The sequence below is a fragment of the Ostrea edulis genome, chromosome 7 (genome assembly GCF_947568905.1).
Source record: "Ostrea edulis chromosome 7, xbOstEdul1.1, whole genome shotgun sequence".
Taxonomy (NCBI): Eukaryota; Metazoa; Mollusca; class Bivalvia; order Ostreida; family Ostreidae; genus Ostrea; species Ostrea edulis.
This window is the reverse complement of record NC_079170.1, coordinates 32,806,213-32,831,697: the sequence shown is the minus strand read 5'-3', so window position 1 is coordinate 32,831,697 and position 25,485 is coordinate 32,806,213. Positions and strand designations below refer to the sequence as shown.

At 34.5% G+C, this 25,485-nt stretch overlaps 2 protein-coding genes and 1 long non-coding RNA gene across 3 annotated transcripts in view; all 3 read left to right on the top strand.

The window, feature by feature from the left end:
- Positions 1-4,868: 4,868 nt before the first annotated feature.
- On the top strand, positions 4,869-6,026 carry LOC130048645 (uncharacterized). The gene has a single exon (XM_056145647.1). It carries the CDS (start codon positions 4,869-4,871, stop codon positions 6,024-6,026), a length of 1,158 nt encoding a protein of 385 aa, XP_056001622.1.
- A 1,513-nt stretch (positions 6,027-7,539) lies between these two features.
- LOC130048033 (uncharacterized) lies at positions 7,540-9,372 on the top strand. The gene is made up of 3 exons (XR_008796866.1): positions 7,540-7,732; positions 8,025-8,205; positions 8,502-9,372. It is a non-coding gene; the product is annotated as an uncharacterized LOC130048033 (long non-coding RNA).
- A 12,468-nt stretch (positions 9,373-21,840) lies between these two features.
- LOC130048032 (uncharacterized) overlaps positions 21,841-25,485 on the top strand; it is a 50,426-nt gene continuing 46,781 nt past the window's right edge. Inside the window, exons 1-2 of the mRNA XM_056144023.1 lie at positions 21,841-22,201; positions 22,491-22,574. Coding sequence (XP_055999998.1) covers positions 22,021-22,201; positions 22,491-22,574 — 265 coding nt within the window. The 5' untranslated portion in view covers positions 21,841-22,020. The remainder of the gene's footprint in view (positions 22,202-22,490; positions 22,575-25,485) is intronic.

Genomic DNA, 25,485 nt, shown 5'->3' with positions numbered 1-25,485 from the left:
ACCACTTGTCAATTCTAGAAATTGAATTGTGCGAGGGAGAGGGGGATGTTCGCTCTCGGTCATCCACCACTAAAGTTAATAAACATCATATGATGAATTCCTTAACATGTATATATGTAAAGTATTCAAAATTTTAACATTATATCTACTTGTATTTTAACTTCCAATAATGTTACATAATGTTATATATATATATATTATTCAAAATGTTTACATTATATCTACATTTATTTTAACTTTCAATAAGAATGATAGGTGAGTACATGTACCGCTGTTATAGGCATCATCAGAATTAATTTAGCTAGTGGCGGATCCAGGGGGGTATTATAAGAAGTAGGTATAAAATCGTTGTAACGGTACATGTACTTTGCTTTTTGAACACTGATAAATAAATCAGATAATCCTGATATATAAATGTCCGAAATCATAGAAATGTATCACAATACAAAATCGTTGACTAAGTAGTGTCAATGGATTGATTTAAGGTTTCATGTCCAACGAAGCGTAACGATTATGATTTACGAGGGTAGATTGTTAATTAATTGGGAGTACACAATGACTGAACAGTGCTTTACATTCAATAGTCGTGTATATCTAGTCATTAAGTGGCTGGGGAAATAATTAGTACTATGCGTGAGGGATGGGAATGGGACGGGGGATCCGCCCATTCGCCACTGAAGTTATAATTTGAAAAATAAACATCGTATAGTTAAATTCTTTTGCGTATACAAGGTATTCAAAATATTAACGTCATCTATTTTATCATCCAATGAAATTAAAATGATAAGTGAAGACTGTTGTAACCACACAACTTGTGTAACTAATCAGTGGCGGATCTCGGGGTTAATACATTTGTAAGTAAACCTAAAAATTTGCGATAACATTGCTTTGCTTTATGAGTAAAAAAGTCTACAATATTCATAAAACATTGATACACAAATGTCGAAAATCATAGAAGTTTATCACTATAAAATCGCTCGAGATGTTTAGAACACTTAAAGCCGAACTTCCCTAGAGTCGAGACGTCTGTTAACCGTTTATTCGGACACGCCTGTCAAAGTCTTTTCGACGCTTAAGGTAATGATGGCAATCGGAGAAAGTACTTTGACTTGAGAATGAATACGATTGTAGAAGGGAGGGAAAGATGGACCGAAACATGCATTTTGTAAAACGATTCTTGTGTTGTTAAATAATCGAGAATCTTATTTGAGATGTCTGATTCGGTTCACTAAACAACTTAGCATCACCTAGCAGAGTTCATCTTTCACCGTAAGCACTTAACACTGATTTTAGAATATGTAAACAAGTTGTAAGCTAGGCCTATTCCGTAATTCAAGAACATATCACAGGAACTGGTAATTTAATATGTAGTAATAATACTGCTACCCTTTATAAAACCACAAGGATGGTGGGTGACGATAATTTTAAGAACTATTTTGAAAGGAAGTTTTGAGTGAAGTATCAGCCCTTGTAGGTCCCCCCCCCCCCCCCCCCCCCCCCAATAGCAGCTGATTAGGGAATGGTACGGTATATGGTATGTACCTACACTATTATTAATACACTGACAAAATTACCGGTTCCTGTGAACATATTTTAACACCTGACGACATATGAAGGGTTGTGAATAGTGAATGTGAGCAACTGCATGTGAATGCACGGGCAATGGAAGTTGATGTAAATAGATACATGTAGTATGTGCATGTATATATATTTATACATGCACATACTATATATTTACATTAACTTACAGTGCCCGTGTGTGAATGAGTATTTCATAGTGTTCTTGTCTGCTTGTTGCAATAATATAGTCCCGTCCAATTTTATATGAATATTTTTGTGCAAGGGTTATATGTATACAATTAAAATTGCATGGGGAAAAGTTTAGTAATGCAGAGCTCTAATATCCTATATTATCTCTCATGTTTTTTAGACATTTATTCACAAACACATAGGCCTACACATAAGAGTTTATAACTACTATATATATTTAAAAATTAATGTCATGCCTTGGCTTTTAAGTACATTTTAAGAATCATGACAAACAACACTTTTTAAGATACAATTTTCTGTTTTATTGTTATATTCATGGAATAAAAATCCCATCCTGTGTTTTATTTGGGATATCTATTCCCATTCATGCTCAAATAGGATATTTACTGCCATTTCATGTTCATTATGGGACATTTCCTCCTATGGGACATTGTATCCCATATAAAGTTTAAATATGGGAGTTAAAATCCTATGGGAGAAATTATATTTTTTCTCCCATAGGATTTTTGGTGGGAGTGAAAATCCCCCAAGTGGGATTAAAAATCCCTCCAAAATCCCATGGGATTTTTTGATTTCAGGTGAAATATCTTAAAAACTACAATAGATACAAGTGTAAATGTTGGTGCATGTCTTGTGGACATAAAATCCCATCTTTTTTTGTAAAGGGTTTATTTGTATCCTTAATAAAAGGGTTGGCGAAACTCCGGACTTTTGTCGTGTCCAGAGTTAAATGTCGCACTGTTATAATACATTTTCCCCCGTGATCCGGATCGCGGCCGCGGGGTTTTCTGAAAGTGTGCACGGGCAACACACGTGTTTCCGTTTCAACGAAAACAACAACCACACAACAAACGCTTGTAATGTATTTTACATCTTGAAAACGACCTGATATCAGATGAAGAAGTCTGAAGGTATCCTGGATATCCTGTTGCAGGGTGACCCAAACGACCATGCATTCAGTATAAACATGTAAGTTGATGTACATGTAGCCACATAGGCCGACTAGAAAAAAAAACCGTTCGCGTTAGACCTATGTCATGTTATGAAAAATTCACGATTAATATATTAACCGCGATTTGATACCATAATTTGTCGTTTCATGAAAGAAAATATTTTTATTTTATGATATCTAAACCAAGTGTATAACATCTGACATCAATTAATCTGTCCTGGACCTGCATTAATCAGTCTGATCCCCCCCACCCCTTTTGGTATCTCCTCATCTGACGCCCGAGTGTAAGAAGAGGGTGGATTTAGTGTACGATGAGAAAAGGGTGGGGTGGTTTTAATCAGACTGGGCATTCATGACCATTGGTGCGGAGGCTATTTTCCAAGATTTTCTATGTTTATAAAAAAATTATCTTTCTATGAAAAGAAAACACAATCTGTTAGGAAAGCAGATATTGCATTATTGTATTATCATTTATAATAATAGAATTTATTACCATAATTTGAGGTTTTTCTTCATATTGTAACAGAAATAAAAAAAATAAAATGTGTGTTTGGGACAAAAGGTGTGTGTGTGTGTGTGTGTGGAGGGGGGGGGGGGTAACATCAATCAAAATCTGGTTATGACAGGCTAGTGAAAAAGCATTTAATTATATGATCCATACATGCTGGTGTGCTATGAGCTGATGGGCATACGCCCACTTCTTGCTTAGATTTTCTCTAATTTCGACTAAATCCACACTCCATCAGAGTACCATGCCAGGGGGTTTAGACACTGTGTACAATGAAGAACCAATTCAATTCTACTTTAAATCTGGCCATTCAATTTCCCTCAGGGCACAATATTTTCGCTGGACACTGTATATTTTAACCTGAATTTCTTCAGTATTTGCTCCCATGTATACTATATTTTATTTCCAATCAAGGGCCCTCAAGGGGCCCTCAAGGGGCAGTATGAAAATACATACAAATAATGTACATATACATATACAAGTAAAGAAAGAAGTGATTACATAACACATAGTTATATACAAATAGTGTCATATATTGTTCAAAATAAATTTTCCAGTTATATTTAGAATGGATGGCTCTTCAGAACATAGTATGTAAATGTATTTTTGTTCATCATTGAGTTTGGTAAAATTTTTACCTGTTTTTTCTATAGCACCACAAAAAGATTTTCTTTCATCAGCAAACTTTTCACATTTAATCAAAAAATGGATCTCGTCACCTAATAAACCGGAGTTGCATTTGTTACATATTCGTTCATTCCTAGTAATACCAGAATATCTACCAACTTCAATCATTAATTTATGAGCTGATATCCATAACTTACAAATAGATCGTCTTATATCAAAATTTTTAATTTTATTAAGATAGTTCTCAAAACCAAAGTAAAATAAGTGCACAGTTTCCCATCAATTAATTTATTTCGATTATTGTACCAGGTTTCAGTGTATTTATCACAGAGTAATTTCTTTACAATTTTCTTAAATCTATACTGACTAAAATCTCTTAAGGATACACCAAAGGTTTTTTTTATGATTTTCAACAATTTAGAGATTTTTTTGTGTAGGAAAAAGAGCAAGTCACAGCTTTATAATGCATATAAAATTTCTACAAAATGTGGAATGGTTTTCTAATTATTTAACAGTATTGAAATATAAATACCAACACGTGTGAATGTGCCGTTATTGAAGCTTCTGATTGGGTCTGTAACTACTAGCTGATAAAAGGAGCAATAAATCACTGTGACCACTTGGGAAATAGGGGGTCAATTAATCTGCCATTATATTGCCTGTATAAATATTAGCATCAGTAGCACATCACAGAATTTTCTTTAAGAAGATACCGATTATAATTTTCAAAGAAATGCTGAACTTGAAAGAAGAATGAGTTATAATGAATTATAATAACTCATAGCAATCAATGTCAATTAATTTGCAGTTAATACTGCCTGTATAAAGATTTGAGTCATTAGGAAATTGTTAGCACATCAGAGAATTTTCTTTAACAAGATACCGTGTATAATTTTCAAAGAAATGCTGAAATCGTTACAGGAATAATATATTATGAATAATAGGGACTCATCCTTATGATATCATTCTAGTAGAATATTTCATTCTATCAACATCACTTCTGTATACACAATGCCGAAAAATAAAAAGCGCAAGAGGTCCATGCCTGATGATGCTAAACATCATTTGAAAGCATCTATGAAAGGATCATGGTATAATCAAGAAGACAAACAGGATCAGCGAGGTACCAGTGTGTCATCCAGAAAAATTCAAACTGAAACTGAATATTTACAAGAGGAAAACAGAGGCAACATCATTATGGACTTAGACATTTTGAACTCTCAAATAGGTGAGCATACATGCTGTTCAAAATGTTATGGGAAAATGAACCTTTCCGTAATTCCAAGCAAGCAAAATGGACTGTGTTCAAGTCTTTTACTGAAGTGTCAAAATGTTCAGTGTAACCACACCTCTGAGTTTTTCACTTCAAAACTGTGCACAAGCAGTTCCCATTCGTTTGAAGTGAATAGAAGTGTCGTTCTTGGGATGCGGTTAATTGGCAAGGGAAGAAATGCTGCATCAAAATTTTGTGCAGCCATGAACTTACCACAACCAGTGTCAGCAACACCATACAGTGACCACACAAGACACATCACAGAAAAAACAAAAATTGTACTTCTGCAGGAATTACTGAATGCAGGAAAACGAGGTCATACACTAAAGGAAAGTGAGGATGAGAACTTGTGCCCTGAAAGTGTAGTTGACTGTGGAGTGACAATTGATGGATCATGGTTAAATCGTGGACTATCATCACGTCACGGATTTGTAACTGTAATATCAATTGATACAGGAGAAGTCTTGGATGTGCATTACATGTGTTCTGTGTGTCCTGAGTGCTCAAAATGGGAGGATAAGACATCTCCCGAGTACCTTGAGTGGTTTCTAAGCCATGAATCTGAATGCATGTTAAACCATGATGGGAGTGCACAGAGCATGGAAACAGAAGGTGCCTCCATTCTGTTCAACAGGTCAGTCCAGAAATACAATATGAGGTACAATCCTTTTATAGGGGATGGGGACAGTAAAGCCTTCCTACGGGTACTGAGGGACAAACCCTATGGGGACATAGAGATCCAGAAGGAGGAATGTGTGGGCCACATTCAAAAGCGAATGGGGACCCGACTAAGGAACTTGATTACCAAGTACAAAGGTAACTTTTCAGTTAATCAAGCAATGGGGCTTCTGGTCAAGAGTGGGAGACCTAACGGATCACTGATGACCATAAAATAGGAGGCGGAGCTTAGCTCTTGTCATTTTACCGGGAAATCTCTCTGAATCAGAACTCAACCCGTTTTTCTTAATTAAAAGCATTGAAATACAGAAAAGAACCTCCCATTCTTGTGAATATGCATAGGAAATATGGAGAATTGACAGGTATTCGAAGCTGAATCTCCAAGGTGTCATATATTTCTAGCTTTGGCAGATTTTGTTGTGTAATGGGTTTTTGCTCTCTACTGTAAAGTAAGATCAGACAGTTGGTGGTATGATTTCAAAGGATTCAGCTCCCTTATTTATTGACCAATTTCTCTGAAAATTGGCTAGGTTGCTTCTCAAATGTGTGTTCACAAAACCGTATCTCAGATTTTTGATATCTTGTTTAGTTCAAGAATTGTTGAGGGAAATGTCAAATTAGGCTTGTAAATTGGTAACCTTGAAGTGTAAACGGGTATAACTTTTGAATTAGAATATTTATCAAAAATCTTAGATACTGTTTTTAAGTTCAATCATTAATCTACCATGAGGCAAAATGACCACTTTGAGAGATGATATACAAAAAAGTTGATTTGAAAAATATTAATACACTTAAATTTACATAAAAACTTAAATATTTTTTTTTATGAATTACCAATTAAAGTTTAAGTTAGGATAATTAGATTGAGAATTTAACAAGCTTTCAAATGATATATACTTTTATTTTGTTATCTTTGATAATGAAAGAATTACATGCAAATTAAATTCTGACATTTAGAAACCTTTGGTGTATCCTTAACGGATATCCAATTTTAATATATTCTAAAGTTTTTTCTACTAGTGAGTACCATGACAGTTTGCTGTTTAAATGTAAAGATTTACTACATATATAAGCATCCTTAAGTAGTTTAAATTCATTTTGGTTTTCAAGCCTGTACCAATAACAAATGATTGATTTCAAAATATCATGATGTAGAGGAAATCTCCCCAATTCTGATAGTACAGCAAAATTTGTACTTTTCTTATGTACACCCAGAATACATTTAGAATATTTATGATGAAGCTTCTCACAGTGAAGTGATTTAAAAAAGTTTGTCTGGATCAAATGGTGATGATTTTAATTTATTCCATGAACCTATGTATCCACCCCATATTTCAGAATTATATAATAAAATTGGTTTTATTGTGTGGTCAAAGAGATGAGTACTTGTTTTAATTCCTGGTGCTAAACATAAAAAGTCTTTTTTCAATTTATAAAATCCTTTGAGGGCTGTGTTATATAGTTCAGATGTATATGTTGGGCATAATGCTAACACCTCCATGATGCTTAGTGGGTTTTTTTTTTCAATACGCACTCTGCTACACTCGCAAAGTATAATGAAATATTCCATTCATTTGATTTCTAACATGTATGTAATCCCTTACCAAATAGCACTTCAAATATAGGGCATCTCTATCTTTAAATGAATATGACCAGTACTTTCGTGCGAAACTGTCCCTTACTATCATAAAGCTTATATTCTGCTTTAAAACACAAAACAATAATTCTTAATTGTATTTTTTCATCTTTAAAAAGGTTATTGACATCCCAATATTTAGTGGGAAGCTTCCAGGTATCTTCCACTAGTGACAGTCTACTGGCAAATCCAGACATGCATTGGAAGTATGTTGATGTGGAGGACACAGGGACACCTGATCCAAGAACTGTGGCATTTCATTCGGAGTGACAACCTGGCATTCAGTTGGTATGACTCTTTGAGGTTGAATATAGGGTTAAATCCGTATATATTTGGTTAACATTCAAATGAATCCAGATAATACATTCGCAAATGGAATCATGGCATTATGGTACACTGATATGCGTGTACCATTTTACTCTTTATCGTTGCATTATTAGATATAACATGCATACAAAAAGAGACAAAACACGGAAAATCATTATTCTGTTTCTAATTATAAGGTATGATAAGTGTTTTAAATGCTGACAAAGAAGGTATGATGACCAATACTGATTTTATTTGCATTTTTTTTTTTCAGATATGGGACCTGATTATTCAGAGAATTGCAGATTTTATGAAGCTGTTTTTGACAGAAGATTTGGTTTTCTCCATTTGTGTTGCCATTAACCATTATGCTGTGATGGTCATATCTAGGGGGGAGGATTGTCATATGCTTCCCGAGGAAGTTCGAAGCTTCTCACTGAAGAGGAACTGTACAGGTATTACTAGTTTTAAAGTACCGATATTGTGACAGTGATTTCCAGTTTAAAACGAACAATAAAATGCATTTTATAAGATTACCTTTACCAAAATTAATCTGGCTGTGCATCTAACACATTTATTAAATGTGTATAACAATTACCCCAGATAAAATTTTACAAGTAATTAAACACATAATTTTCAGAGGGCCTTGATTATAGAAAACATTTACAGAGCCAACTGAGTATTCAAAAGCTCTGAGAATACATTAGTATATTGAGGCTAAGTATAAAAAAATCTTTTTTTTCTTCTTCAGATTGTTGGGCATTATCTTATACATGTCTGCTGAGAAGTTCTAGTCGATAGACAGATATTGGTCAACGCATGCCCCTATCCGAACAACCTAGTATCAAAAATTATGTCTAGAAATATGTTTTAAGAGGTTGAATATAAGAAGAACAATTTTTATTAAATACAATGCAAGTACATTTAAATTTAGTGATTGAAAGTAAGTACTTGAACATTTGTATACATGTACAATGAACTTGGGGAGGAAAAATGGGCATTATTTTCGCATAGCATTTGATATCATAATGGTGTTGTTGCTTAGCAACCAAATATATTTGAATATAAAAAATAGATCATTTTAGATTTTAACAGGAAAGATCTTTGTTTTAATGTTGCAATATTTATACTATTTAGTGGGATACAATGGCAAAACGTCATATTATTAGAAAACGATGAATATGTATATGAAGTACGAAATTTCCATTTTATGACCTTTGACCTTAATTCTCTTCATTATATTTTTTGTTAAAAACCTTTTAAAATGATTAAAATCTAGTCAAAGATTATATTTTTAAAATAATGTGACATTTACTAATCATCATGCAATGTAATTATGTTTGAATTGTGTCGAATGGAAGTAGAAAGGCAAATTATGGTCAAAATTACACCATGAGTGTTGTTACTTAGCAACCAAAACTATTTGTTTGTCAATAAAATTGATTAATTTGATTGTGATGTTTTTGTAGTATTTTAAAAGACACATCAGCTCATACATTTAGAATTTCCTATTTTTGACTCGAATCTAGTGAGAGGGGTCGTAATATTTATATTCCAGAGAAAAAAGATTGCAAAAATGTGCACTTAAATGACCTTTGACCCCGTAGAACTCTTTGGGGTCATGGGATAACATGATAAACTTTATGAAAAAAAGTTCCCTGTCCAATTCGTACCAAAATTATATGTCGCATGCCTACCTAAAATCGTGATATATGCAGATGTAACTCGATTTAAAAATATTGTCATTTAGTCTTTAAAAACCTCCAAAATGTGCCGGTAGAGAAAGGGTTAATGAAAGTATGGAGTTTTCTAAATGTTTGTTTAAAAGTAAAGATATTTTTAATTTTTATTTGTTTAGGTGATAAAAGTTTGATTCTTTGCTCACATTGCATCACAGTTGAGTACATAATGAAATTCATCTCCAATGTAAATATGTATATAGCAGACCTTAATCACCTATTCCTAATCACAATGAAAACCTTACATTAAAAGTAAACCACTGCTTATGGTACACATGGTACACATTTCCTTGATCTGCTATTTATCAAATTGAAATTACTGGCATGTGATTGTCGTTGTTCATGACCATTCTTTTATTTGGTGAAATTGTGCTGCACGTACCGTGAAACAATGTACCGATGAGTGGTGGGAATAGCAGGTGTTTATATACAGGATGTTGAGAATTTGGGCGTTTCATAAAAAAGGTGTGAACGTCTGCAGGGAAGTCTACATACGGATATGTACCGAAAACACCAACGTATCATTAAACAAGAATTGAATGATTAATAGCTAATTTCTAAGTAATGAATGGGGTTGGGGTGGGGGGGGGGGGGGGGGGGGGCATGCATGCTGGCGAAGCGAAAAAGTTTTTTGGGTGGATCATTTCGGAAATTATTTCTTTGTTTTATCACACGAAGGTACACGGTGGCATCCACTGAGGTACGGATGGCATCCACGGAGATGCGTGGTGGCATCCACGGAGATCCTCCGTGGACTTCAATGTCTAACTCACGCGGAAAAAATAGGACTTCAAAGGTGCCGACAATTTTAAGGGTTCATCGTATTTGGGGCAAATATATATATGCACTAAGTTTCAACAACACCCGATATCTAAAAGTGTCGGATCCACAACATGGATACAAGGTCAAATACAAAAAAAAAATTATACAAAGCTCTAAAATGACCAACGACACGAACAACCAGATTGTCAATTTTTCAGGACGACCCGTCCCTTCTTCAGGACAAACGAAAATAATTACATAATGTGGCCAATATCAACAGAGAATAATAACAAAAACTACATATATATACATCTAGCACTTCAGCTACACTAATCTATAAACGTATTTACAACGTAGACTACATGTTTTTTGGTTTTAAGGCTTGCCAATCAATGATGAAACCGGAGCGAATTAGGACATGCCTTATTCGTTAAAAGAGCTGATCCAAAATGAATATATATATATTGCTGATTATTGTGTATACTGCTTACAGGGAGATATTAACCACTGTTTTATCTTCATTTCCTTTGTCCTGTTGTCAGTGGTTGAATTCAAGACTAGGCAAATCTTGAGAAGTTCAACTCATTTCAGATAAATGTGTATGGGCAAATTTAAAACAGTGAAACTGTCTACAAGAACAAACAAGGAGCAAAAATAACCCTGAGCATAGTTTACAAAATGTGAATCAAAGTACTATGTAGTTTATCTCACTACCTTTTGGTTTATGCAGTCAAGATTCAAGAAATACCATCTTATTATGTTAATATTGATGATGTATTTGTGAATTAAGATGACATAATCCTGTTTAAAAGTTACATTCTCTTTTCAATCTTCTTGGGAGTTCAATAAAAAGAAAAAAGACACGAGATAATAATCATTAGAAAGGATTTCCAAGTTATAAAAAGCATTCTACCAGAGTTCCCCATGATTGTAGATCATTTTCCATTGCAGGACCTCCTCCAGTTGCTTGCCTGTGACGAATCGTCGTGGCCTCCTTTTTTGTTTGGCTACTAAAGTCTTGCCATTTCTTCCTTACTTCTGCTACATCTCGATCACACTTAGATACATTAGCAGCATTTACTCTAATTAAATTAAAATGATATAATGCCGATATTGAGAGAATATTAGTATTAAAGCTGAGGAACTTTAATACATGTATACAGAGAATGAAATCCCAATGAGGCTCAATTGAATACCAATCCAATCAAAATAAAACAGATTTCTAACCTTCCTATGTACACAGTGAAATTAAACAGCAAATTAATGGAAAACTGACTCAATACAATAGAAAAGGAAAACAGGAGAGCTAGACGATCAAAATAAAAATGGAAGAAAAGAAAGCATTTGCCACTTTAAAAATATATATATCTAGATTTATATATTTCTAGTGTTTATAAAAAGGAGGATTGTAACACCCTCCCCCGTAGATCCGCCATTGAAACCATATGTTTTTTTAACAACAGTCGACGCAGGGTTAATTAAGTCTTTCAGCTAGCAGCATGTCAGTTATTTCTCAAAGAAAAGGTTTGTAAAATATTTTGTTCTACGTAAGTGCATATAAGTCACTTTTTAAAGTTACATGTTTAAGTTTTTTAGCTGTTTTTGACAGTTACGGCGAGGCACTTAACGTCACATTGTACTAGGTGAGTTTCTGTACTAACCGCTCGGTTATCGCCATCCACTGGCGATTCTTAACATCATTCGTCCACGAGGGGGTAAACTTCCCTTCAGGACTCTTATGTTTTCCGTCACAGCTCCCACCAAGGCCTCAATCTCTGACACACTCGAACTCTGCTTCCGTTTGCTCATGTTGTTGTTGACAAACGACACGCGAAACTATAAAGTGCGCATGAGCAGTGAAAACGAAAGTACGTAGCCAAGGAAGCTTTTTCTCGTAAGTGAAATCGTAAATGAACTCGAGGACGGAAATCGCAAATTTTGTCGTACGATTATTTTTGTAATTACCAGTGCGTTCGTGAAACTGAAATATGTTCATCTTAGAAAAATCTTAACTTAAAATCTTACGATAAAACGTAAGAATTTTTGTGAAAAGGACTACTGATTGATGTCGTTCTAGTGATGTCACATGACTTGGATATAAACCGTTTGAGAAGTGCAACCAATCAAAAGAAGTTAAATTGTGTACATATTGTAAGATCTTTTTCAGATTTTTTTTCTATTATACATTCAGTAGACTAGTTGTATATATAGAATCACATAGTTATTTTTCAATTAACTTAATTTTATATGATTTACTTGATTTCCTCGTAGATTTGTAGTTATGTTCAAAATGTCTAATTCTACATATTTTATCAACTAAAAACAATTTATATTAAAATCATGATTAATGGAATTATTGGAATAATAATGATATAATTCAGTTCATCAATATGTACTGTTTTATTGCCTCTAAAATCTGATGAAAAATAGCTGGAGCTGATTTTATATCTACCTGTCAAAGAAAAGTGTCTAAGTATGAATGATTGCAAGTAAGTGCAAATCTTTTCAAGTATATAAATTAATAATAATTATTAAGCTCTATATATGGCAATATGAAAATTTGCCCCATTGTGCTACTTGGAATTTAAATTATTTTTGATGTAGGCTTACTTGTGAAACAAAGAACCAGATACAGAGTGAAAATATGTGAGTATATATATACATGTCATTTATTTAAACTGTTGATCTTTCAAGGACGGAAATGCTCTGCTCTGACATAACACCTAATACATAATTTGCAGATAATATAAAAAGATACCTTTTTCTCCAAAACATGATTTGCAATATAAAAATATTAAAGACTTTTATTTGTAACATGGTAAAATGATTTTGTTAACAAACTTGATGAAATTAATAAGCAGGGAAAAGGAGGACACAGAAAATGAGGAGGAGGTAGAATATATTGGTGACATGACACACTCTTCTGGTGAGTAGTTCATATGTACTTTTAAAATTACTATTTTGAGACCAATACATTGTATGCAATTTTCTAAAAATAAATTGATAAAAAGCTTTTTACTTTCTGTGATTGATACATATTATATTAACAGTCATGTGAGTATAAGAAAGTTAAATACAGTTATTTATGTTTAATCATCATAATTAGATAGCTCCCTAAGATAAACATTATTGATATACTGTTTGCAGATGAACAGTGTAATAAGTGCTTTGGCAAAAATAATGAACTGCAAAGTAAGTGAATGATAATTTGTTTTGGTGATGTTCCATATATGCAATATACTAATTTGATGACATTGTATACAGTTATAAATTGCTAGAAGTATTTAGACAAAGTCTCAGGTACATACATGAAAGGTGAAGATAACGAACAGTGATCAATCTCATAACTCCAATAAGCAATACAATATAGATAGTTGGGCACACACGGACCCCTGGATACACCAGAGGAGGGGGGATCAGGTGCCTAGGAGGAGTAAGCATCCCCTGCCGACCAGTCACACCCGCCGTGAGCCCTATATCCTGATCAGTGACGAAGCTGTTCATGTCCCCCATCATATGTTTGTAAGAAATCCTACAGATATGTATGAGAAATACATGTAACAGTACTTCTTTAGAAGAAAATTTTTAAGTGCAGTGGTAAGAAGTAGGAGTCATAGATCTGAATTAAGCTTAATACATTTATCTATCCGCATGTTAAGAATGGTACTAAATATCATATATCGAAACTTAAAATGAATTAAATATTGAACCCTTTTTATTGGAACTTAACATTTGTGCAGTTCAAAATACATTTAACTTTTAATGGGCAATATGATGACTTGTTTCTAGGAGCTGAAACATCTACAAACTATTCTCCATAATGAAATGTTCTGCAGCAAACCTTTGCATGGGTATGAATTTACCGATATTTACCTGTTAATACGAGTACTACTCAGTTGGTAATTATTGGCATGTAGTGTTCTTATTTCTTTTCCTTTTCAGTTGCATTTTTAAATAAAACTATAAATCTATTTCTGAATCCATTTACACTCGATACAGGACCTTCCAAAATCTTAATAATGAAGAATTAGAAATAGTCTTACGAAATAGTTCATGTATGTATGTTCAATATTAATATTAATATTTCTTGTTTTTTAAACACATGAAATACTTGTTTTAAAGTTGTTTAATTTTATGAATGTAATTTATTTACTGGCTGGAATAAATGTATGCTATTTTAAAGAGAGAAATTTCGGTTTCAGAATGGCGGTTCATTATTTTTCACTTATTTTTACTAAAGAAAGCAATAATAGTGCATCTTATTTGTAAAAACAAAAACCAAAACAGGATTGCCCTACGAAGACGCTGACGCAAGATGTTCATCAACAGAGTGTAAAGAATTTCAACTATAAATGACTGCACAATATTCTAAACCAATGTTATATATACACATTATCAAAATCAACTATGTTGTACAATTACTGGTTAATGATGTCTAAGAGTTGTACTGGATTATGTTGTACATTCACCAGGCTGTTATGAACTGGTTGGATTATGTTGTACATTGACCAGGTTGTTATAAACTGTTTGGATTATGTTATAAAGTGACATATTATTGCTGTATGATGATTTCATTGTGTTTTAAAGAGTATAGGTCACTTTATAATGAGGCTGGATTTGTTTCAAAGTGACAAAGTTTACTTATACAATATCTGCAGCATGTTGATTAGATTATGTTGTACAGTGACTGGGTTATGTTGTACAGTGACTGGGTTATGTTGTGTAGTGACTGGGATATGTTGTGTAGTGACTGGGTTATGTTGTACAGTGACTGGGTTATGTTGTGTAGTGACTGGGTTATGTTGTGCAGTGACTGGGTTATGTTGTACAGTGACTGGGATATGTGGTGTAGTGACTGGGTTATGTTGTGTAGTGACTGGGTTATGTTGTTCAGTGACTGGGTTATGTTGTGTAGTGACTGGGTTATGTTGTGTAGTGACTGGGATATATTGTATAGTGACTGGGATATGTTGGGTAGTGACTGGGTTATGTTGTGTAGTGACTGGGTTATGTTGTTCAGTGACTGGGTTATGTTGTGTAGTGACTGGGATATATTGTATAGTGACTGGAATATGTTGTTTATTGACTGACATATGTTATGTAGTGCCTGGGTTATGTTGTGTAGTGACTGGGTTATGTTGTGTAGTGACTGAGATATGTTGTGTAGTGGCTGGGTTATGTTGTGTAGTGACTGAGATATGCTGTGTAGTGACTGGGTTATGTTGTGTAGTGACTGCGATATATTGCATAGTGATTGGGATATGTTGGGTAGTGACTGGGTTATGTTGTGTAGTGACTGCGATATATTGCATAGTGATTGGGATATGTTGGGTAGTGACTGGGTTATGTTGTGTAGTGACTGGGTTATGTTGTGTAGTGACTGGGATATGTTGTGTAGTGCCTGGGTTATGTTGTGTAGTGACTGGGATATGTTGTGTAGTAACTGAGTTATGTTGTTTATTGACTGGGTTATGTTGTGTAGTGACTGGAATATGTTGTGTAGTGACTGGGTTATGTTGTGCAGTGACTGGGATATGTTATGTAGTGACTGGGTTAGGTTGTGTAGTGACTGGGTTATGTTGTGTAGTGACTGAGTGATGTTGTGTAGTGACTGGGTTATGTTGGGTAGTGACTGGGATATGTTGGGTAGTGACTGGGTTATGTTGTGTAGTGACTGGGATATGTTGTGTAGTGACTGGGTTATGTTGTTTATTGACTGGGTTATGTTGTGTAGTGACTGGGTTATGTTGTGTAGTGAGTGGGTTATGTTGTGTAGTGACTGGGTTATGTTGGGGAGTGACTTGGTTATGTTTTGTAGTGACTGGGTTAGGTTGTGTAGTGACTGGGTTATGTTGTGTAGTGACTGAGTGATGTTGTACACTGACTGGGATGTGTTGTGTAGTGACTGGGGTGTGTTGTACAGTGACTGGGGTATGTTGTATAGTGACTGGGTCATGTTATGTAGTGACTGCGATATGTTATGTAGTGACTAAGTTATGTCTATACATGGCGGAATATGTATGTACTGTGTTTTGAAGTACGGTGGCTGAATCATTGTGAATGTTTCCCATTGCAATAATACATGTATAGTATATGCAATTCATAATATACTTGTGTATTTTGTTCATTGTGAAGGGAAAGTAATTACCATATTGAGACAATCAGGCATTACTTTTGTGTTAATGATAAAATAATTGCCAAGATCAGTTCCGCAAGCCCTGCTTGGTACAAAGCATTTTAATCATGAAAGTTGAGGATAACGAATAGTGATCAATCTCATAACTCCTACAAGCAATACAAAATAGATAGTTGGGCAAACAAGGACCCCTGGACACACCAGAGGTGGGATCAGGTGTCTAGGAGGAGTAAGCATCCCCTGTCGACCGGTCACACCCGTCGTGAGTCCTATATCCTGATCAGGTAAACGGAGTTATCCGCAGTCAAAATCAGCTTGTAAAGAATGGCTTAACAATCGGTATGAAACACGTCAGACAGCATTTGACCCAATGATAGGCTGTATTGACGAACTAGATCGTTATAACGACCATAGAATTTGCGAAATGCTGACTTCAATCGAGACTGTTGAAACCCCATTACCATCAACTTGTTTGTCAGTAGCTTACTTCGATTTAAAAACTGACTATACGCAGAACAAGCTCTTGCATATCGAATCAGTTGAGATATATAAACACCATATGCAGGTGATAATGAAATATTGCTACATAAATATGGGAAGTTGACGATGGAGAAGCTGAAATAATCCCGTTTGTCATACAGTTGAGTTGTCAGTTTAACGTTAAGGTCTACTTTCAATAAAATATCTAAGTATGAAGCAGAAGTGGATGACTCTGTGGTGTCCTTTATTCCGAGCTCACAGGGATATATCAAATCTACATATGAATGAAAGCTATTATTGTTAATAGACAAAACGTCATCGATAAATCGAAATGTCGAATTGAAGGCCACAAAGAGAGATTTTGTCTTCTCACGTAGAAGTTTTTGAATAAATTCTGCTTCATATGAATATAAAAAGCTAACAAAGGATCACAATTCGTGCCCATGGGAATTGCAACAGACTGTTGGAAGACCTGATCACCAAAGACCACGAAGATATTGTCAATGAGGAACTCTAGCATATTTTTTATTTCAACCTCAGAGTACTTGTGCGTGGAATCAGAGTGGTGCTTAACAACGTAAGTTTTTGAATGACTGATCACTAGATATGAATATTTCCGTTTTCCGTTTTTGTTAAAGAAGAAACTGTCTATGATGTCAAAAAGTCTAGTCTTTAATTTATCGTGAGGAATGGTCGTGTATAGTGTTGAAAAGTCATAGGTTTTAATGTTATTGATTTGGGAAAAATTCTGCGATTTCAAGTTTACTAAAAGTTCTTTAGAATTTTTTAGAATCCACATTTGATTAACACCACTTCTGGCATATGTAGTCGCACAGTAAGTTTGAAGTTTCTCCTTCACAGCTGTTAACATTTTCGTGAGGAGCAAAGATAGGGCCTTGGTAGAGCACTTACTGGATCCAGCAATGCATCTTTGTAAGGGTTTTTATGTAGTTTAGGAATCCAGTATAGGTACGGTAACTCATATTCATTCGACCCATTGACAGGGATATCAAATGTGTCTAAAACTGAAGCTTGGTTTTGAAGAATTTCATCGTTTGAAAGGGCAGTTGGAGTATAAGTACGATTACCAAAAGTGGAATTAATGCCAGGTTCGTTGAAAATACAGTTGTAATAATGAGCCTTACAAACAAAGACAATGTTGTTATTAGCTTTGTCAGCTGAAACAAAAAAATATTCCTCATGTAACCTATCTAATTCTTTTATCACTTTTGGTTTACTAAACACAGAAGGATAGATGGTACGTACTTTTGTTTTCATATGTCTAATGCGGGATTTTAATACTCCTCTTATTCTTTTAACCCATTCTGACAATGTATCAAGTTCTTCTTTTTCATATTTAGCCCATCGTCTGGCATAAACGTCCATAGAATTCATAATAGAGATGAAGTTAAGTTGCGAATTAAAAGACCGAGGTTATCATGAATTGATTTAGCTTGCGTCAATTTCATCTACACACAGTAAAGTTTTAATATGTTATATATGTAAGAGTGATGAATTTATTAATTAATATCTAATAAATAAATATCCAAATGTCTTGTTTTCTATTTGTATATATCTTATTTCAGCTGATTCAATAAGTTAGAATGTGTTTTATTGTTTTGTCAGATTCTTTCCAAATGTTCTTGATTTTCTGATCACTCTAGATTTTTTGCAAAGTGGTCATTAATTTTATATCTAACATTTGACCAATTGACTGTGTGACTATTTCCTCATCTGCTATCATCTGGACTCTCAACCATTCATGGTGTACATAACATGTAAATATGACACAGGAGAGCTTGCCTACTCCCTCAGATCGTACAATTATCATTTACATTATTCAAAGATAATTTACGAATCCAAGCAAGAGTTTGTTATTCGTTACGATCACCGAAACAATTCTGTTCAAGAACATCGGAAGGTATTCAACATTGGGGAGGCGATCCAGTGCCATATCCAGAAATTAATAGCATGGGGATATGGTGAATCCCGTAAAAGTAAAGGAGTGGGGTTGGATATATGTGTTCCCACGTTTGTAGGATGGAGGGAGGCTAGCCTACGATTACAACAAAACTAGGCTTACAATACGCTACCAGCCAATAACCAGCAGCCAATAAGGTCATAGAAGCTCTGAAAAGTGGACCCACCTTTGGGAGGCCCCAGGTGGTACCCTCACAGCCCCAATCTGAGGGTGGAAAATGATAGCCTTTTGGGCTCCCTGTCTTGTCTATATACTATGCTGGCGGACTCTTCAAAGATTAAGTTGTTATTAACCTTCATTATGACCCTACGTTATGTAAAAGTAGGAACTTTCAGGTGAGCTTAATTGCCTTTATAGGCCTTTTTGACCCCTTTTAAAGGTTCTATATGTTTAACTTCATTGTTCTATAGTCTTTTATCAGTATTGTTTTATTCCAACACCCTTTAGTCAATTATTAGAGAGGTATGAAAAGTGGTCCCACCGTGTGGTGGCCCCAGGTGGTACCCCTACAGCCCCAAACTGAGGGCGGAAAATGATAGTCCTAGGGGTCCACTTCCTTGCCTGCATACTTCTTTTATGGACTCTTCAAAGACTAGTTTGTTATTAACATTCATTATCTCCCTATCTGATGTAACGCCAGAAACTTTCAGGTTAGCTCTATTGCTTTCAAGTATGAAACTCGGTAATAAAAAGATTATTGATTAATTGCTTGAAAAATAATCTATTTTGATTTATTATGTGTTACTTTTTAGTATTTGGTCTGAAAACTCGCAGTACTTTGATGAACTTTCTTATTGGCTGCTAGCTTCTATGGCCTTATTGGCTGTTGATTAGTGGTTGCTAGCTTCAGCCTAGTTAAAACAAATAATGGTATATATTTTCGACTTTTCTCTCTTTCGTTTTGCCCTGAGAGAGCTTGCACTGGGCACAGTAATATGTTTTACGACAATAAGCAGCTCACACTTTTAATCGATTTTTAAGATGAAAGGACTTGCATATATCATACAAATATTAAATCTAAAACTATTCAAAAGCTATTTTCAAGCGTAAAAATTACAATTTTATTAAAGCTATGTCAATGGAATTATTTGAAAGCTTTAAGAAATATTTGTTATGTAAATCGGGCGTTTCAAAGTAAAATTTCCTTACGGTGTCCATGGATTTCAAGATAGGTGTAGTCATAAAATCATTTGATTAATCAAATGCTGAAGAACACCATCGACTAATCTTAAATAGCAATTAATCATACAGAAGGTGGGGTAAAAACTATCGTAATTTTTGTCATTTAATATCGATTACACTTTAGTGGGAAAAAAGACGAGAGACAATTAACAACCACATACATGTACTAATATTACATTTTAATGAACGTTTAATAGTTTTAGTCTACACGTTCATTTATAAGTAAACAATAGAAAGGGTATACAGAGTGTTATTTATAACCGTATATTTTTACTTATTAATCAAGAACTTTCAACATTCATCATATTTAGTTTTAAAGGGGGATGGGGGGTCTTGGTGAAAACTATTTGAATTTATTTTTTTCTCCAGACATTGAACTTTTGGTCTCGCCTCTAATTTGTCAATTCATTCCAGGCATATCTATGTATGTCTACCCCACTATGCGCTTGTGTAAACATCATCTTTCCACTGACCACAGAATGCCGTCATATTCGCCGCTCCAATGAACGCACATCGTCATTACAAATTTTGTACCTATAATATAATATATGTTGTCCGCTTCTATTTTATTTTCTAATTTATCTATTTTTTGTTTTGCAAAATTATTAGGGCGGCGCAGTATTGAGTTAGTAAATCTGATTATGAATGCCACAACTGGTGGTTGTAATTTAAAGCTGTTTTGAGCGAACATAATTGAATAGTACCTGTTCAAAGTACATGTATCTGATAGGAATAGAATCGCAACAACTACTGATAGTGATACTGCGGCTGCATAAGATTTCCGCGTATTTGTATAAGCATATAGCCAAATTTTATGTGCACATACCCCCAGCCTTTAATAACAAAATTAAAAGGGGAAAAAACCAAACATATAATCTAAAGATGTACGGCATACTAATAATCAGAATTTACAGTATTCGCACATATTAGAATAATGACTAAATTTGCTTTTGTCCATGTGTGCGAACTGGTTGTTATTTATATCGGGCTCATTATCAACCCACGTCGGAATTAAAATATCAGCATGCACTGACTCTACCAATTACGTCACCCTGAAGGCTATGGATAGGTGATCCCTGAAAAGCAGGGTACCCACGAGTTACTTGCCCCTGATCATAGATAGAAAGATAAGTCGTGCGTCGAATTATATTTCGTGCAAAGTGAAGATAACGAACAGTGATCAATCTCATAACTCCTACAAGCAATACAAAATAGATAGTTGGGCAAACACGGACCCCTGGACACACCAGAGGTGGGATCAGGTGCCTAGGAGGAGTAAGCATCCCCTGTTGAAATGTGTTTACAATGAAGAAGGCAAGAAAATTGTTGGGAATTTTTACTAATTAAGATTACTAATTAAACCCTAATTAGCTCAACTATTAAAAATGTAAGAAATAAATATAGCAATGAACGCAATATGGAGAGAAATACGATTTGATAGATTCGTGTACAGAGTATTATTTAATTAACATAATTAATCAAACCCCAATTCTCTCAGATGTTAAAAACAGTAAGAAATTTTATATCAAAAACTGTAAGGGGTGAGATCAAAAGAGTGATTTCGGATAAAAATTTAAATTCAAATAGTTAGGGGGATGGGCTGGGTTAAAACTTCTGCAAGTTTCTCTCATCCGACATCGATTACACATTAGTCGAAAAAGGAGAAAGACAAGTGACTGTTAAAAACCACATGACGATATTCCATTTTAATTAACATTTGATAGTTTTGATTCACACTTTCATTTGTGAATAAATAGAAGATATGGTATACGGAGTTATGACGGGCTCAGTCAGACGCTTGCCTACTTACTGCACGTGTCTGTACATAGCTGAAGCTCAGAAATTAACACAATTGCATGTTTGGATTTAAAAGCTTACCTGCCTGGATTTTTAAAAATCACAATTACCCCCCATATACCCTAGGCTATTTCTGTCGTAGTAGGTCTTCCATAAATGATTGGGTTTTAATAACAGAAGTCCAGTTTTAAACATGGATAGAATTAATCAGCGAGGAGTATTCGGAGTATTCCTAGCACTATTCATTGGAGTTGTGTATGTTTACGAGATGAGGTTTGATAAAGTTTATCAGGATGGAATCAAACGCGACAAAGAGCTGTCAGTCATCAAAATAAAACATGAGAATTTAGAAGCAAAAGTACAAATGCTGAAAGGTAAATATATAAACTTATCAGGTTCTATCCGGTTTTTTTTTTTTACTAATAAAATAGAAATTGCATTGTATTTAATTCATTGGTATTGTGCAGTGTCAATCACATATGTACATTCCCTAGAGTATAAATTCAAAAGTGTATCTAACAAATAAAATTTTATTGGTATTTCGAAAACATTGAAATTTTCTAGCAATCGCTCGAACTATTGTTGTTCCTTTATATCTACAATTTTTTTTTTTACATGAAGTGAATTTAAGCGTTATCCCAAGAAATTGTTTCGACATTTTAGATGAAGTTGACAGAGAAGGAACCATACTGTCACTCGTTAAAAGAAGAAATGAGGATTTAGCAGCGAAAATACACATGCTGGAAGGTAAAAGCTTATCATGGTCAATCCAGTGTTTGAACAAAAATCGGTGTCATTGTTTTCCTTCTGTCCATCTCTTGTCTGCAAATATGTTACTATGTTTGTTCCAAACCTTGACCTCGCTCATAACTTTTGAAATGGTTTGTGATGGGGTTCTCATATATCAGATATGTATTTCCTGTGATGAGATTTTCATTTACAACCAACGTTTCTTTTCTTGTGACCCAGACCTTTGAATTTGACCAATTCTAAAAAAAAAAAACCCACACGCACGTGAAGTATGGATATTACTACCCCCCTTTCATAATTTTTTTTTTGGTTGCAATAATTTCTCTGAAATGTATGAATTCCCAGTCTATCTCACCCCTCTTTCGATTCATGTAATCGTTTCACGCTTTTTGTAAACTTTAGAGATTGACCTTCTACCGGTAACTGCATATAATAAAATGTGTATACCGGTAGAAGGTCAATCTCTAAAGTTTACAAAAAGCGTGAAACGATTACATGAATCGAAAGAGGGATGAGATAGACCGGGAATTCATACATTTCAGAGAAATTATTGCCACCAAAAAAAAATTATGAAAAGGGGGTGATTGGGTAGTAATATCCATACTTCAGGTGACTGTGGAAAAAACTAGTTCATGGGTAATTTATAAGAAACTATTTGGTAATGATATATACACACAACGTGTTGTCATATTTTATTTTATTTTTATCTATATACATGTATATAATCCGAATCCATGCCAATAGTACCGACATTTGCTGAGTGTAGAAATATATCGCCATCAGTGAGATCTAAGTCTCAAATCTGGCTAGACTCTCATTTGAATCGCTACCAAGTTTTTTTTTTTTTGCTTCACAATGCAGTGCTTTTTGTACAGTTTCAGCTGAAAATTTATGCAATGCCTGTATATTTCCATTATGAATAAAAGAGATATACATTTCAGACCTTTTTGTCAGCAATCTTCCACTTGAATGAATGATCTTGATTCCAGATCACAATTACTATGTACTGAATTTGTTCTCTAAAACTTCAAAGTTGAAAGATTATCAAACATCAAACTTCGTATCAAAGGTGTCTCATAACTCGAAGAATTATACCTGTTATGGCTCTTTGTAACACAGTGTGTCACAAGATGGTGATTTAAATAACTGTTTTGTGAAATCATTCTATTCAATCGATGTGTTTGTCTGTCTAGCGGATAAAGTTTTGTGTTACTGATAAAGGTCCTACGGTCAAGTACGACACTGCCTTTTGTTTATACTTTAATCAAAATACAAATAGATTTAAATCATATTTTGTCTCAATCCAAACTTGCAGATGTTCACCATTTTGACTATGCACACCTTACATGTCACATTTTTCATAATTTTAAAACCAGTTCTTGCTAATTTTAAAAAACAATCTCCACTGCTGCTGTTCAAACTAATAACCTTACGACTATGGAATGACAATTTCTGTACGAGTCTCCATGCTTATAATCTCTATGTAACTGGTTTAAATGCTAATTGTTTGTTGATCATACATTCATCGTTTTGGGAGAGACTTCTGTGTTTCTTATAATTATGCTTGTTCAGGGGCTAATGATGATTCTCCAACATTTCACACATTCCCAGTGGAGTGAAGCACAGGCAACAGAGGTTTAAAATATCTATACTCTAAAATGTCTTCCTATAAACAAAATATTCACAAGGTATATTACGCCGCACTCTTTGTTTTTCTTTTTTACCAGCTTGCAATATCCGGCGAAAAGTTCGATATAATAGAGGGCGAAGCCCTCTCACGGCCCAAAGGACCGTAAGAGCGGAGCTCTCCCTATAGGTAACACGTAAATACATCTCTAAAAGGAAAATATAGAAAACTAATGAAAAATTAAATCATACATATGGAACTTGAAGATTTTTACATTTTGAATCTCGTGTTCACGTCGTTCTGAGATGTTACATAAAATCCGTAAAAGCATGTAAATCTGATGCCTCGTTCACACGAAAAATTCAATTCGCATTAAAGGTAAGTTAATGCGAATTAAATTGAACTGCGTTTACACGGAGATTTTAATGCGCATTAGTTTACTTCGAATTGAAATTGACGTCGCAATTTAAGGTAGTAATTGCAAGGCATCAGGTGGTTTATTCATGTCGTATCTAAAAAGACATTATTTTCATTTCCAATTCCGGAATAGATCAAGTGCTAAGCATCAGTAATAATGACAGACGATGGAAACAAAGACTTGTGAGATATAACGAGTGTAACGTTTATGGGTTTTTATAAAATGTATAAATTCGCTGCCACCAATTGTAACGTAAAATTTACATCAGTCTGGTATCTATGAGGCACGCTACAAAAATAGGGTCCGAAGATACCTAAATTGTTAATGAAGAAAATAAGTATATCTAACAGTTAATATAAATATTTAGTATAACATCAAAGACAATGAACACAATTAGATAAATATTAAAATGTCTCTTATAAGAATACTGGCGAACTAAAACGTCCACGGAACTCGGAGAGGATCGGTATTTTTCGGTGCAAGGTGCTACTCGGTTTTCGGTGCTACTCGGTTCTCGGAGCTACTGGGTGTTCGGTGATATAAGGTGCTATTAAGTACTGCCGCTTTTACTGAGTGTAACTATACAGGCACAATCAGGAACTCTGATACTATGATCAGAACTATATATCTGAAATCCAAAAGCTCTAAATAACAAAAAGTCCACCCCCTTTCCTATGCTAGCATGTCATGCGTAGATAGGAGAGTTATTGTGCTAATGCCAACCATCAATTCTAACCTATGCAACATAGAATGATCTAATGTCCGAGTCGGTGCTCGGAGTTCGGCGTCGTCGGTGCCAAATTGCACTGATAAGTCTAGCTAATATCTCAATAAAATAGTATACATTACTCTAAATTCAACAT